A 14,443-nucleotide genomic window follows, 5' to 3' on the forward strand; every position below is an offset into this window, starting at 1 on the left:
GTCGGTTAAGCGTCCAACTTCAGCCAGGTCACGATCTCGCGGTCCGTGAGTTCGAGCCCCGCGTCAGGCTCTGGGCTGATGGCTCAGAGCCTGGAGCCTGTTTCCGATTCTGTGTCTCCCTCTCTCTCTGCCCCTCCCCCGTTCATGCTCTGTCTCTCTCTGTCCCAAAAATAAATAAACGTTGAAAAAAAAAATTTTTTTTAAATAAAAAATAAAAAATAAGACAAGTTAAAAAAAAAAAAAAGAGAGAGAGAAAGAAACCAGTCACAAGAGTCCACATAGTACATGATTCCATTCATACAAAGTCCAGAATAAGAAAATCTAATTGAGACAGAAAATAGATTAGTGGTTGTTTAGGACTGGGAAAAGCATGGAAGAGAAGAGGATGATACCTAAAGGGTACAAGGTTTCTTTCTGAGGTGATAAAAATGTTCTCAAATTGCCTGTGGTGATGATGATTGCACACATCTATGAATAGACTAAAAGTCACTTAAGTGCATTTTTTAAATGGGTAAATTGTATGATATATAGATTATATATATGTCAATAAGTTTCTTTAAAAAGTAAAAATTTTTTAAAATGCTAAAACAATACAGCAGGAAGCTCAAAGAAAGCTTGTTAACAATTAAACAATTTTCAGTAAATTTACAATTCCAGAGTATGCTTTTCTTTCCACCTAGCCTCATGATGAAAAGCTATAATTACTACTTAAAAAATAATTTTTAAATATTTTTAATAGTTATTAAACATGTATAAGTATATAAGTCATGCCAATCATACACTTATTTTAAAAAATAAAATGTTTTGGGAAGTTTTCCTTATAAGTGGTGTGTGTGTGTGTGTGTGTGTGTGTGTGTGTGTGTGTGTGTGTGAGAGGTTATAGGAAAATAAATCTTGTCCATCTTAATCTACAAATACTGATACTGGTAAAATTCCTATACTAAAATAAGGAAGAAAATAGTCATAAAAAGCTGTCAGGATATAAAAGAAAAAAAAAACTGTCAAGCACAGAGACAAGCCAGGACATTTTAAACAAGTCTGGCTCAAAGTACAGTCAATAAAGTTAAGTTTTTGAACTGTTCTCAAGTGCCAGATGGTTCAGAATCCACCCCCAGGTCTTACAAGGCCCTGCATAAAAGTGTGCCAGAATAAAAAAAAAAGCAAGAAAACAAAAACATGGAACAGAATGTAGAGAACAAGACTAAGAATGAAAGCAACCTAGCCTACAAAAAAGGATGAAAATTGTAAGCAAACTGAAATCATCCAATCTTCTTCAAGCTACAATTTTTAATGCCAATTTCCTATGCTAAGTGAACTTCACAAACTATAAATGTAGTTTGCAGCCAAATTAAATGTATTCAACTTAATTCCTTCACAATAGTATTTTTGAGATTATTGTTCCTATCTGAGTAAAATACTGCTTTCCGCTTTGCCATTCAAGATCTTATAAACATACACTAAACAAAAATTACTCAAGTTTAACTTCAAAACCCAAAGGTATAAAAAAAAACCCCAAAGGTATATATAGAAAAATAATTTAATTATGTGGTAAATACCATCTATAACTCTACAAAAAAGAATTCAGCAAATGGTATATGAAAGGTTATTTGCAACAGCATTAATTATGATTTATACATCAATTGCTATTATTCGTGAGGCTTAAGTAAACTATAAAACATCCAGTTAATGAATACAGTCTAAAGACATTAAAAAGATGCTATGATGATCACATAGAAAAACACCTATAATGTTAAGGAAAACATTACAAAATTGTGTGTGTGTGTGTGTGTGTGTGTGTGTGTGTGTGTGTGTGTGTGTGTGTGTGGAGAGAGCCAGGTTATAACTACATTTTAAAAAACATGTAAAGATGGGGCGCCTGGGTAGCTCAGTCAGTTGAGCGGCCGACTTAGGCTCAGGTCACGATCTCACAGCTCGTGAGTTTGAGCCCTACATCGGGCTCTGTGCTGACAGCTCAGAGCCTGGAGCCTGTTTCAGATTCTGTGTCTCCCTCTCTCTCTGCCCCTAACCCATTTGCATTCTGTCTCTGTCTCTCTCAAAATAAACAAACAAACAAACAAACATTAAAAAACATGTAAAGAGGGGTGCCTGACTTCGACTCAGGTCATGATGTCACAGCTTGTGAGTTCGAGCCCACACCGGGCTCGCTGTGGTCAGCACAGAGCCCACTTTGGATCCTCTGTCCACCTCCCTCTGCCCCTCCCACCCGCTTGCTCTCATTCTCTCTCTCTAAGATAAATAAACATTTTTTAAAAAAATGTAAAGAGGGTCGCCTGGGTGGCTCAGTCAGTTGAGCGACCAACTCTTGATTTCAACTCATGTTATGAACACAAGGTCATGGGATCAAGCCCTGCATCAGGCTCTGTGCTGAGCATGGAGCCTGCTTAAAATTCTCTCTCTCTCTCTCTCTCTCTCTCTCCTTCTGCTCCTCTCCCTTGCTCACTCTCTCTCTAAAATTAAAAAAAAAAGGAAAAAAACTAAAACTTTTAAAGAATGGGGTAGATGGTGATCCATGCTTTTCCTAACTATTATTCTGCATGTCCCAGTTTTCTTCAATGAGTGAAGAATTTTGGACATGAAAATATCTAAAACAATATTTACACGAGTTCTGCAAATAAGAACAACAACACTTCTATTTTTTTTTAAGTTTTAAGTTATTTTTGAGAAACAGAGAGAGAGCACAAGCAAGGCAAGCGCAGAGAGAGAGGGAGGGATTCCCAAGCAGGCTCCACAATGTCAGCGCAGAGTCCGATGTGCAGCTTGATCTCACGAACCATGAGATCATGAGTTCATGAGATCATGACCTGAGCCAAATCAAGAGCCGGATGCTTACCCAACTGAGCCACCCAAGTACCCCAACAACAGCACTTCTATTTACTGAATGTCTCCTATATTTCAACAATGTATATACATCATCCATAAGGAAGTTCTGAGAGTTTAGGTAACTTGCCATGGGCACCCACAGAGAGTACAGTGGCAGAGGGAGAATTCAAATCCATATTTGTCTTGTACTAAGTCCAGTGTTCTTCCCACTGTATAAAACTTCTGTCAGTATCCCTGGGATAGAAATCTTGATACTCTGAATATTTTATATACTATTTTACAGTAGGTCACAGATTCTTTGAAGCCTATTCCTTGAAATCCCTCCCTAATGTCCTATGCTCGAAGTTAAAAAATCTGGCTTTATTACAAAGAAAAAAAAAGCAGAGAATAAATCATAAGAAAATGGATGTTACATCCCCCAATGTGGACCCTATGCACCAAAATAAAATTTGACTTAAGTCAAATGTTCCTATGGTTTTATGTTGTCCTTTAAGTACAACCTGAAATGTCATCTATAGTATCAATCAATTTAAAAACTAAATTACCACAAAAAGTTCCATCATAATCACAGGAGACTCCACAGCACCCCAGGGCCTTAGTTCTATCATCCTTTTTCAAGGTACTTAACATCCCAGAAAGTCAGTGTTTATCTCCCTAAAAGACTAAAAGGTACTTTAGTATATGCATGAGTCTAGGCCTTATTCTCTTTGTATGTCTAAGGCCTAACACAGTGATGACATAGAGGAGGCATTCAGTAAATGTTTTCTGAAATAAGAGACCAACCAGCAATAACAGAATCATCTTTGGTGCACAGAAGTTTCACATTTTTCATATATGCCTAATGATAAATACCTATGCTGTCTGTACCTACAGAATACAAGATAAAATGAAGTTACCAATAATCCTTGGTATCAATGATCTATGAAAATTCTAAGTACAACATTTCATAAAAATTAACAGCCCTATAAATAACTAAAACCCACTGATTATAAATATTTGGCTAGTGCTGGTAGTAGTTATTATTATAATTATTATTATTAGCTGCTACCATTTAAACTGATCGTGGACATTTATATCCATTATTGCACATAATCTTCACAACAAATCCTGCAAGTTGTTTATCCCCCATTTTATAGGCTTAAAAAAACAAACAAAAAAACGAAGCTAAGAAACTTGTTACACAATCAAATAAAGGATGTAAACCTCAGACATTCTCACTGTAAAGCCCAATACCTCCCATTATTTCACCCTAGCTCTCAACAATGTTCATATTTGGAGTGCCAGATACCCTTAAGTCTAGTGGTTCTAGGTTTTATTTAATAAAATAGTTTCTTAGGGAATTTTTTTCTGATAACATGGAGTCATCTTTAGCGATAAAATACTGAAGGAACTCCAAGTCCAAACTAACATGTCCAAGAAAATATTAGCTTAAAAATAAATATTGTCATAATGTACACAAACCCAGACAGGCTTAGGTTTTCGTGAGTAATAAATTCCTAGGTTGCAAAATGTAACACTACCTTCTATCAAGTCTACAAAAACCCTCTACTATCTGGTACAATAATCACTTTCTAGAGGTGTGGGCTATGCAATAAGTTGATTTTCACATAAAAAGATGTTGCAGCCTAGAACGTATGTTCAGTTAACCAAGCATTAGTATCATAATTACATCTGTTAGAGCTATTATTCTGTCCTTAAAATTACAACACACTTGCTCAATTTATATGAATTGTTTACACTACTTGGGTTACAATTCTTGCTCCACTACTTAGCATCAGCTTGACCTTGAACAAATTACTTCACCTCTGTGCTTAAATTTCCTCTTTTTGTGAAACAAAGATAACAAGGATGATCCAGTTATCAGGTGGTAAGGATTACTGAAAAGTTCATCAGGTTGTAAAGATTATTAAAAACAGTGCCTGACACATAAGTGCTCAGTATTAATTATTGTTATTATTATCCCAATATTGACCTCTTCTCTCTCTCCCTCTTTCTGTCACACACACATACACATACCACACTCTGAATAATTTGTTCCTTTAAAAAAAATTTTTTTTTAACATTTATTTATTTTTGAGACAGAGAAAGACAAAAGCATGAACGGGGGAGGGGCAGAGAGAGACGGAGAGAATCGGAAGCAGGCTCCAGGCTCTGCGCCATCAGCCCAGAGCCTGACATGGGGCTTGAACTCACAGACCGTGAGATCGTGACCTGAGCTGAAGTCGGATGCTCAACCGACTGAGCCACCCAGGCACCCCTAATTTGTTCCTTTTATATAACAATAGAGGAATATAATATCGTGTGAATGTTCATTTTCATAAAGTTGTCTGACTTATTGTCAATGAGTGTTTACAGGAAACAGTATAGCAAATACGTTTGAGAACAGATATGCCTGGGCTTAAATCTCATATCCACCACTTACAACACAACCCTAAGTAATACAGAAGATTAATTCCTATTTTATAAAGACTATGAAGATCAAGTGAAATGTAGAAATCATCTAAAAGTACATAATGCTTATTAGGAGTTTAAGAAACATTAGTCCTCTTCCTTCTCAATACTGTTATAAGATTATTTTCCTTTCAGTATCTTTGCATTACTATTTAGCCCACTAGATAGAATTGTTCCACAACTAAAGATCACACTAAGGAAGGCAGAGAAATCGCACATAAAATTAAATTCACAATTTCCAGTTTCTTACCATGTAAATTTTTTAAGTTCAAAATCTATGCACAATTAGCCATTCATGGCTCATGGCAGGCTAGGGAATAAAAACATAAAGATAAACTACTCCCCCATTCCTATCCCAAGAAGGCATATATCTCTATATCTCCTTTATGCCTTACTGGATCACTAAGGTTAAAAAGTATATATTTAAACTAGTGATGCTCAACTAGGGGCAATTTTGTTCCCCAAAAGACATCTGGAGATATTTTTGATTGTCCCAAATGGAAAGAGTACTATTAGCATCTCATGGGTATGGATGCTGCAAAACATCCCACAATGCAAAGAACAGCTCCCCACACCAAAGAATTACCTGGCCCAAAATGTCAACAGTGCCAAGGTTGAAAAACCATGATCTAAAAAATCTAAAATATTGTAATATAGAAGCTTTCCCCCAAAAAAGTATGGTCTTGCCCCACTGTTCTTGGCCAAATTTTTATTTTTACTGAAACATAATCAGACATAAGCATCTTGATTATTTCAGATGAGAGACTCCTGGTACCATTAACTTCCCCTTACAAAATCCTCAATCTAACAGGGGAGGACGTAAGGCTTACTTTTCTTTGTATACCTGTACCATATAAAAAACAAGTTTTTAAATGAGCTCCAACCTTCAATTTTTAAATGCACTTTCAATTTATGAAAGCATTACTTATATCACAAAGTTAAGTTTCTTATATCTTACTTCTACCTTACTCTTGTACAAAATATTTAAAAGTTCACATTTATGTAAAAGGAAAGTACAATGTATAAGTTAATTTTAACATCATTTTTCTATATTAGGTTGACAATGAATAAAAGTTTGCTAAAATACCATACTTATGAAGCTATAGAGGAAAAGGCACATTCAGACTGTTGCTGGTACAACCTTTCTGAATGCAAATTAGTAATATCTATCCAAATATCCTTTGGCCCAACAATTATACCCACCAAAAACTAATGTACATATACCTGTTCACTAAGGTGTGCAAAAGAATATTCATGCCAGCACTTCACTAATATAGAAAACAACTGGAAACAACATATATATCCACCATTAGGTGGCTAATTACAGTATATTCATATAAGGCAAGATCCTAAAGTTTTATTTATTTATTTACTTATTTATTTATTTTTAATGTTTGTTTATTTTTGAGAGAGAGAGACAGTGCAAGCAGGGGAGGGGCAGAAAGACAGGGAGACACAGAATCCGAAGCAAGCTCCAGGCTCTGAGCTGTCAGCACAGAGCCAGACGTGGAGCTCGAACCCACAAACTGCAAGATCATGACATTAGCCAAAGTTGGACGCTTAACCGACTGAGCCACCCAGGTGCCCCGATCCTAAAGTTTTTAAAATAATGAGGGAGAACTATATGTGCTAGTATAGAACAATCTCCTAGACTAAGCTAAAATAATAAATAAATAAATAAATAAATAGCCGTGAAACAATATGCAGCTTACTAAAAAGAAAAATTATGCATACTTACACATACATCACAGATTATTGCTGGAAATACACAAAACAAAGTGGCAAGAATGACTGCCTCAAGGAAGGAGACTGAGGGCCCAGAACAGGAAGGAGACTTTTATGGGTATTGTTTGAATTTTTTTTTAACATGGGCTTATGCTTTTATTTACTGACTGTAAAACTTAAGTCACAAATTCTGAGCCTTAGTATTCTCTAACTTGAAATGACAGTAATAGCCCAGCTTATTGGTTATTGGGAAAACCAAATAAGAGAGCATAAAATTCTTTGTAAATTATAAAGCAGCACACAAAATTATAAATTAGTCCTCTGACAATTCTCCAAGCCAATTATAACAATAGTTTCTATTATTCATTCTTCTGACCAATCTCTCTAAATGTAAAGATGGGAATGTTTAAGATGAAATGTGAGTGTAATCTTAGAACACAGATTTTCACTTTATATACAGTCATTCATTTCAATTTAACAGTAAATAGTCAAAAAAAGTTATCATGTAGAAACACTAAATCAGCAGACTCCAGAAGAAATACACACTGTTGAAAAGAAGGTAAATAAAAAAACTATAACCATGCTCTTATAAAATCTTGGTCCTTTCTTTTTCTTCCAGTCTTTTTTCTATGCATGCTCAACTGGGTTAGATCATTTTTCTAAGTAAAATGTCTCCACTTTGTAACACAGCATTCAAATGACAACATTCTTCAAATTATTACAAGCTCCTAATAAAAATAATTTTTAATGAAGACATAATATTTTATCTTGTTGATAAGAGTTTAACCACTTTAAGATGCAATTCCAGTGTATGGGTTTGCCTCATAAACTCTGCTTGGATTAACTTTTCATTTACTTCTACCAACTCTCCAAGTAACCAGATATTTCTCTTTCTCTCATTCTGCCTCTCACTCAACCCATTTTCCTGCTTCTGGTTTCCAAACTTCCAATATTAAGTGCAAAACTCACAAAACAAAGAAGTGTGTAACTGTGTTTAATTCCTTGAAAGCAAGTATAACACCTTAGATTAAGTCCTTAAATCAGACTACTAGTGAGAAAGGAGATTAGAACTATGACTTGTTACTAAATAAAGATGCTCAATCTTTTTCTACTATTTTAGCCCATTATTGTTCTGTCTGCAAATAGAGTGAAAACAAAGAAATACACTCTTAGGTTACTCCTGGGAGACTCTGTGTTGGGCCAACCCAACTGTTCCTAATTAATTTTAACTATGACAACTCCTCCCAAATGCTGGACATTCCAAGCCATTTTTGAGAACGGCTGAATATCACTCAAGGAAGTATGGATTTCCTGAGTATACTGGACTGTAATTTCAGGAACAGAAGAAAAATATCATTATTGTGCCCTTCCCATAGTAGGAACTCAAATAATATGTCATGTTAAATAAATACTCTTTCTGCTTCTGAGAACATGTTGTAATTTTTATGCTCTGTCCTGATATTTACTGTCATAATTGCTAAACCACTAAGATGGCACATTAATATACATCATGTATTTTTTCTTTAATGAAATTGAAAACAAACACCACAAACTGAAATTCTGAGAGATTTTTTTCCTCCAACTACCAGTTTCTATAAAGCAGTTATTATCACTCTAGCAATTAAAAAAAAAAAAGCATTAAAAAGAAAAGTATTCTTAGAGCATTTATTGTTTTAGACCATTTACTAAGATTTTTTTCAATTAAGTCCCATTCTAAGGGCTTCTTAACATTTTTTAAAATGTTTATTTATTTATTTGAGAGAGAGAGAGCACACAGGGGAGGGGCAGAGAGAGAGGAAGAGGAAAAATCCCAAGCATAGCAGGAGCCCAACACAGGGATTGATCTCATAAATCGTGAGATCATGACCTGAGCCAAAATCAAGAGTCTGATGCTTAACTTACTGAGCCACCCAAGCGCCCCAATATAATTCATTACATCCAAAAATGTTTTTAAAGATTCTATTTTTTTTTTTAAGTAACCTCCACTCCCAACATGGGTCTCGAACTCACAACCCCAAGATTAAGAGTCACATGCTCTACTAACTTAGCCAGCTGGGAGCCACCTAAGGGTTTATTATTAAAAAAGAATTCTTGCTAAATTAAACAAGAAAACTTCAGCATAAAGCTGAACTGCAAGAAGATCATTTAAAATACTCATATCATGTCATATTTCAATAAAATAAAACTTTTAGCATCATCAAGAACACCACTTGTGTACCCACAATTGTACTGTCAACATACCAAGACATTGGCGATTCAGAGGCAAAAGATATGGCTTCCAGCCTCAAGAAGTTTACTATCTAATTAGGACAATAGGACATTTACTGAAAAAGAGCATCAAAAATACAAGGGAGCATTGGATATGCCAAGCATTTAGTACGCAGAGAAGTAGGATAAAATAGCTTTTGAAATCTTTGGTTCAAATCTCAGATCCACCACATACTAGGCTCATGTAAATTACTTCCCTCATTTGTAAAACTGAGTGTTAAATGAAGTAAAACTCCTTGCATATAGTAACACCCTTGTATATATAGTATTCCTTACATATAGTAAGAAAGACTGAGAGTATTATTAAGGATACAGGCTTGAGGAAGAAATGGGCAATTGGAAAAGCTTAAGGAGAGAGAGTATTAATATCTTTTTTGTAATCTATCACCACAAAGCAAAAATCACAAGATCTCTCTCACTCAAGTTTCACTTCTTACTGATTAGAATAAAATAGAATGCCTAGTGAAGACAACTGAAATTAGAAAACACTAAGGCTATATAACACTAAAGTACCCTGGGAAAGTCCCACTAGAGCTACAAATCATAGAATATGATCTATAAAAAAGAATGTTAGTGGGAAAGGTCCTTAAATCAGTTAATTCAAACTCCCCTACTGGAATGTAAGTTCCATGTTTTGTCTCCAGGAATTGTTATGTATTTTGTTCCTTAGTATAGCCGCGGTACCTAGAATAATTCCTAGCACACAGTGAATGTTCAACAACTTTTTGTTGAATGACCATTAAAATTAAGAAAATCGAGGCCCTGGAGACCTAACTCAATGCCATAGAGTTAGCTTTTGGCATATCTGAGACTGGAACTAACATTTCATTACTCTAGTATTCTATCCTCTCTAGGAGCTAGCATATGATAATTTAGATGATTTATTTTGGTGGCTGGGGAGTTGGCAAGTTGGTTGTCAGGCAGGGAAAGAGGAAGGAAGGAATAAATTAAAATATTTTTCACATTTTCCCCCCCAAACTGCCAGTTTTGCTTAACTGATAAAGGCAAAATATTATAAACAAGACAATCCCAGCATAGTGCCTAGCACATAATAGGTACTTAACAAATATTTGTTGAATGAAAGAACCTACTCCAAAACCATTATTATCTCACGACCAGGGGCAGAAACCAACCCAAGCATCTGTCTAATCTTTTAACTGTCACAGAGCCCTTGAAAATTTGCAGTCATTCATAAGACAGTTTTTAATCACTTTCTTCCAGATGGGCACTGAGGAAGAGAGATGAATTAAAAGATGTCCCTGCCCTGGAGGATTTCTCTCTTGAGTATGCCTATGTCTAAGTGTGTGTGTTGGGGGGGTGGAGGGGTGGGGAGTGAGGGGGGAGGCAGTGAGTATAATACAAATAGATCAATAATGAATGTGAAACCAGGCTGATTATCTTAGTTTATTTGCTTCAAGTAGTTAAAAAATTAAATTGAAAATATACAAATTAGAAAAGTTTTAAAATAACAAGGAGGCACATTAGGGTATATTAACACTTAGGTTCTTTTTCATGTCCCTTTACATGTATCTTATTGCTTCTTAATGTCTTAAAATCAAAATATTCTAAATTGATTTAATTTGAATTATCAGTATAAAGGAACCATCAACGTACATTCTCTCATATGTGAGACACTGAAGGATAATACTGATTCAGTATTTACCATGTGTACATGTTAATATTTAAATACATAACCACAAGAACATATTTAAATTATTTAACTGTCTATAAAACTGACAGAGCCTGAAGAAAATTTCCAAAGATGAATGATAGTAAACAGAAACTAAAAACACAGTATTACCCAGGGAGAGAATAAAGTATGCACACAACTAAGAAACAGATCTATAGAAGACTTCAAGAGAACAAAAACTTCAAGAGGGGAAAACTGCCTGAATTGGCCAACACAACCAGAGAGCAGGAGCCTGCCAACAGGATCTTATATAATGCAAGTCACTAACTAGACTCATAAGAAGTGAACACCCAAAAGTCAATGTTGCCACTACTCTTATTTGAGTTTCAGGATGACCCTTCCAAAGGGATTCACCGCCAAAACTAAATTGCCACATTCCAAGGATTCTCCTCTGTCATCTGCTTGTCAAAATACGATAAGCAACACCAAGAAAACTGGGAAACAAACAGACTTCACTTAGGAAACTGAGAAATCCTGCAAACTGAAGTTAGTTATTTTACCAGAGGTACATGTTTATAGGTGACTCCAGAGAAAGAAAACATTTTTTCACTCAGTTTCTCTATCCCAGAGTGCTAAATGAAACACTCCAAAGCCTTCCGCTCCAACACAGAAAACTCCAAGGCCCAAATGTATAAGCACTCACAAATCTAGGCCAAGGAGACTACAAGGTGGCAGGGAGATACAAGGCAGGAAGAAAGGCTGTGGTGGGCCTCTACGGGGCGTACATGGTTACTCCCCAGCTTTGGGGAGAACAAACTGAGAATTTGAGGTTGAGGGTGAGTTTTGGTCAGAGGAGCAGGAAGAGACTGACAGGTGCAATGTCACCTCCTCATCATCCTGAACATCATGAAAAGATTACAACTGGCTTTCTTTACAGACAAGGAGGAACAAGGCTTCCCAGAGTGAATGATGTTGAAGCACAAGGTTTTCTGGGAAGCACAAGCACTGGACTCTACAACAGAAAGACAAGAGGAAAGACCCCGAGAACAGGTTCGCCCATAATGAGTGATCTCTATAGTCGTTCCCAGCACCAAGACTGGTGGAACCATCACACCTGTAAAAGGATGTTTCCCTGTTATCCGTGTGGGCAGCGATTAAGTGAAGCCCACCGGGTAAGAGTAGAAGCAGGAAGAGACGGAACTGGGGGGGTCTGACCCAGAAGGAAATCTGATCAGGAGAGGAAGAGGCTGAACTCAGGAAGAAGCTAGCAGGGTAAGCAGTTGAGGAGAATAAGACATACTTGGAAGAGAGGCTGACTATCAGAAACTGCTGGGGAAGGGAGGGCTTTCACTGGACTCCAGTGGGAAAAGGCCAGTTTCGAGAGGAAAGACTGGCTTAGAGAGGGCCCTGGGCGTCTAGGTCTGGAAGGTGAGTATTAACTACGGGAAGCGCTCTGCATGGCCCAGAGACCAGCCTCGTGCGGGGCAAGGGCTGACCAGGGGGTGAGGCTGATCCGCGCGAGCTCAACAGGAGCTCACCTGGAGTGCGTCTGGCCTGGAAGAAGGAAACTTCCTGGCTGGGTGAAAGCTGCGTGGGGTGAGAGGGGCCAGACGTCAGCTGAGCAGGGTAGGGGGCACGGTCCACCCAGCTGTGGGACGTAGGGGCGGCGGGACCGGGCGCTGGGGTGGGGGGGTAGTGTGGGGCGGGGTCAAGGCTGCAGCCGCGGAGCTGCGGGCTCGGGATGGCGCCCTCCCTCAGTCACAGTGTCTCACACTCGCACATATACACACGCTCTCGCTCTCACCATCGGCCACCCCGCCCGGGGCGAGAGAAACTGCCCGGGTCGGTGAACCACAGGACGGTGGGGGAGGGGGCCGGGTTGGGGACACCGGCCGACCGAGCCGGACGGGCGGGCGGCGTTACCTGTGTCAAGGAGAACTGGGCCGCCGCAGCCATGGTGTTTCCATCATGCACAGGAGGGGAAGGAAGGACGGGCAGACTGGGGCTCGGGGCGGGGAGGAGGCGGAGGGAGCGGTCAGAGGCGAGGCCCGGGCAGGCGGGCGGGCGTCTCCCCTAACTTCGACAACTTCCCTCCTCTTGCCCGCCCCGCCCCGCCTGGCCCCGCCCGCCCGGCGCCGGCGTGGCAGCGCCCAAATCCTGGCACCGGAATTTGAGCTGCCGGACCGGAGCCTTACACAACCCCACCTCACCCCACCCCCACCCACCGGGGCCGCCTGAGAAAACCCGGTGCGGATATAAAAGTAAGGCGGACGGGCTGTGTAGGCTTTAGGCAGGCCACCCACCTACCCTAAGCTTCTGCTTCTGAGAAATAGAGGAAATTATACCCAAAGTCCAGGTTGCTTGTGAAAACTACGTGAGATCATGATAGAAATAACAGTACTTTATATATGCTAGACTCTGTACTAGACACTTTATCTTTCAAGGTTATGAATAGAAGGAACTGAGACACAAATAAGTATTTTACTTAAGGTCATACAGCTGATTAGAGAGCCAGATTAGAATCAAGGTCTGACTCCAAAACCTTTCATTTAACCAGCTGGTATTAGGATGTTATACTGAAAAAGAAGACTTTTGGGGCACCTGGATGACTCAGTCAGTTAAGCATCTGACTCTTGATTTCGGCTCAGATCATGATCTCACGGGTTCATGAGTTCAAACCCCGCATCAGGCTCCTTGCGCTGGCAGTGGGGAGACTGCTTGGGATTCTCTCTCTCTCTCTCTCTCTCTCTCTCTCTCTCTCTCTTTCTCTCTCTCTCTCTCTCTCTCTCTCTCTCTCCTCTCTCTCTGCCCCTCCCATACACTCACTCTCTCTCTTGCTCTCTCTCTCGAAAAATAAACGTAAAAAAAAATTTTTTTTAAATAGAAAAAGAAGACTTTTAAGTCATTCCATCCAGGAGCCAAAAACCAAGTGGGAAGGGTGGAGAAATAATTTTCTTGCCTGCTTGCTGCCTGACACACTTATATTGTTTAATAAAAGAACGCCGGGACTTGCTCAGGTGCCTGCAGCATACCTAACTCCTCCCATAGTCCACCCAGCAAACTTCTACTTTCTGAACACTTGCTCAAGTATCTTCCCCTCTGCAAAGCATCTCCTGACCTCTGCAAGTCAGAGTTACACACTCTTCTTTAACATTTCTTCTCTACCTTATGAAGTCATTATCACTCTAATGACTCTTTACATCTGCCTACCCCTCTAGACTGAGAGCTCCTCAATGGCAAGGACTATTTCTGATATATCTCTATATCATCAGACCCTAGCATAAAGCATGTACTCAATAAAGACCTTTGTTCCCACCTGTGTTAAACATAACATATTGTACACTATCTCATACTGCCATCTTCAGTTGGAATTACCAACCAGTTCCTAGAAACCCTGATTTTTAAAGACCTGGCTTATATGCCACCTACTTTAAGAAGACTTCTGGGAACTCCCACTTCACCTCCTAGTTGCTCTGATATGATCCTTATTATACTCTGCCTTGTTTTTAAGAATTAAGGGCTTTTCTG

At 38.6% G+C, this 14,443-nt stretch overlaps 1 protein-coding gene across 4 annotated transcripts in view; it reads right to left on the minus strand.

Annotated features, from left to right (window-relative positions):
* The window catches only part of EPS15 (epidermal growth factor receptor pathway substrate 15), a 148,452-nt gene extending 135,439 nt beyond the window's left edge, over positions 1 to 13,013 (minus strand). For 2 of the 4 annotated variants that reach the window (XM_045477346.1, XM_045477342.1), the window contains exon 1: positions 12,839 to 13,002. In XM_045477346.1, the coding sequence (XP_045333302.1) occupies positions 12,839 to 12,871 (33 nt within the window). In that variant the 5' untranslated portion in view covers positions 12,872 to 13,002. Of the gene's footprint in view, positions 1 to 12,838 lie in introns of all 4 variants that reach the window. The other 2 variants (XM_045477343.1, XM_045477345.1) reach the window with 2 other exon arrangements.
* Positions 13,014 to 14,443: the final 1,430 nt, after the last annotated feature.

Source organism: Leopardus geoffroyi, chromosome C1 (genome assembly GCF_018350155.1).
Source record: "Leopardus geoffroyi isolate Oge1 chromosome C1, O.geoffroyi_Oge1_pat1.0, whole genome shotgun sequence".
NCBI classification, from domain to species: Eukaryota; Metazoa; Chordata; class Mammalia; order Carnivora; family Felidae; genus Leopardus; species Leopardus geoffroyi.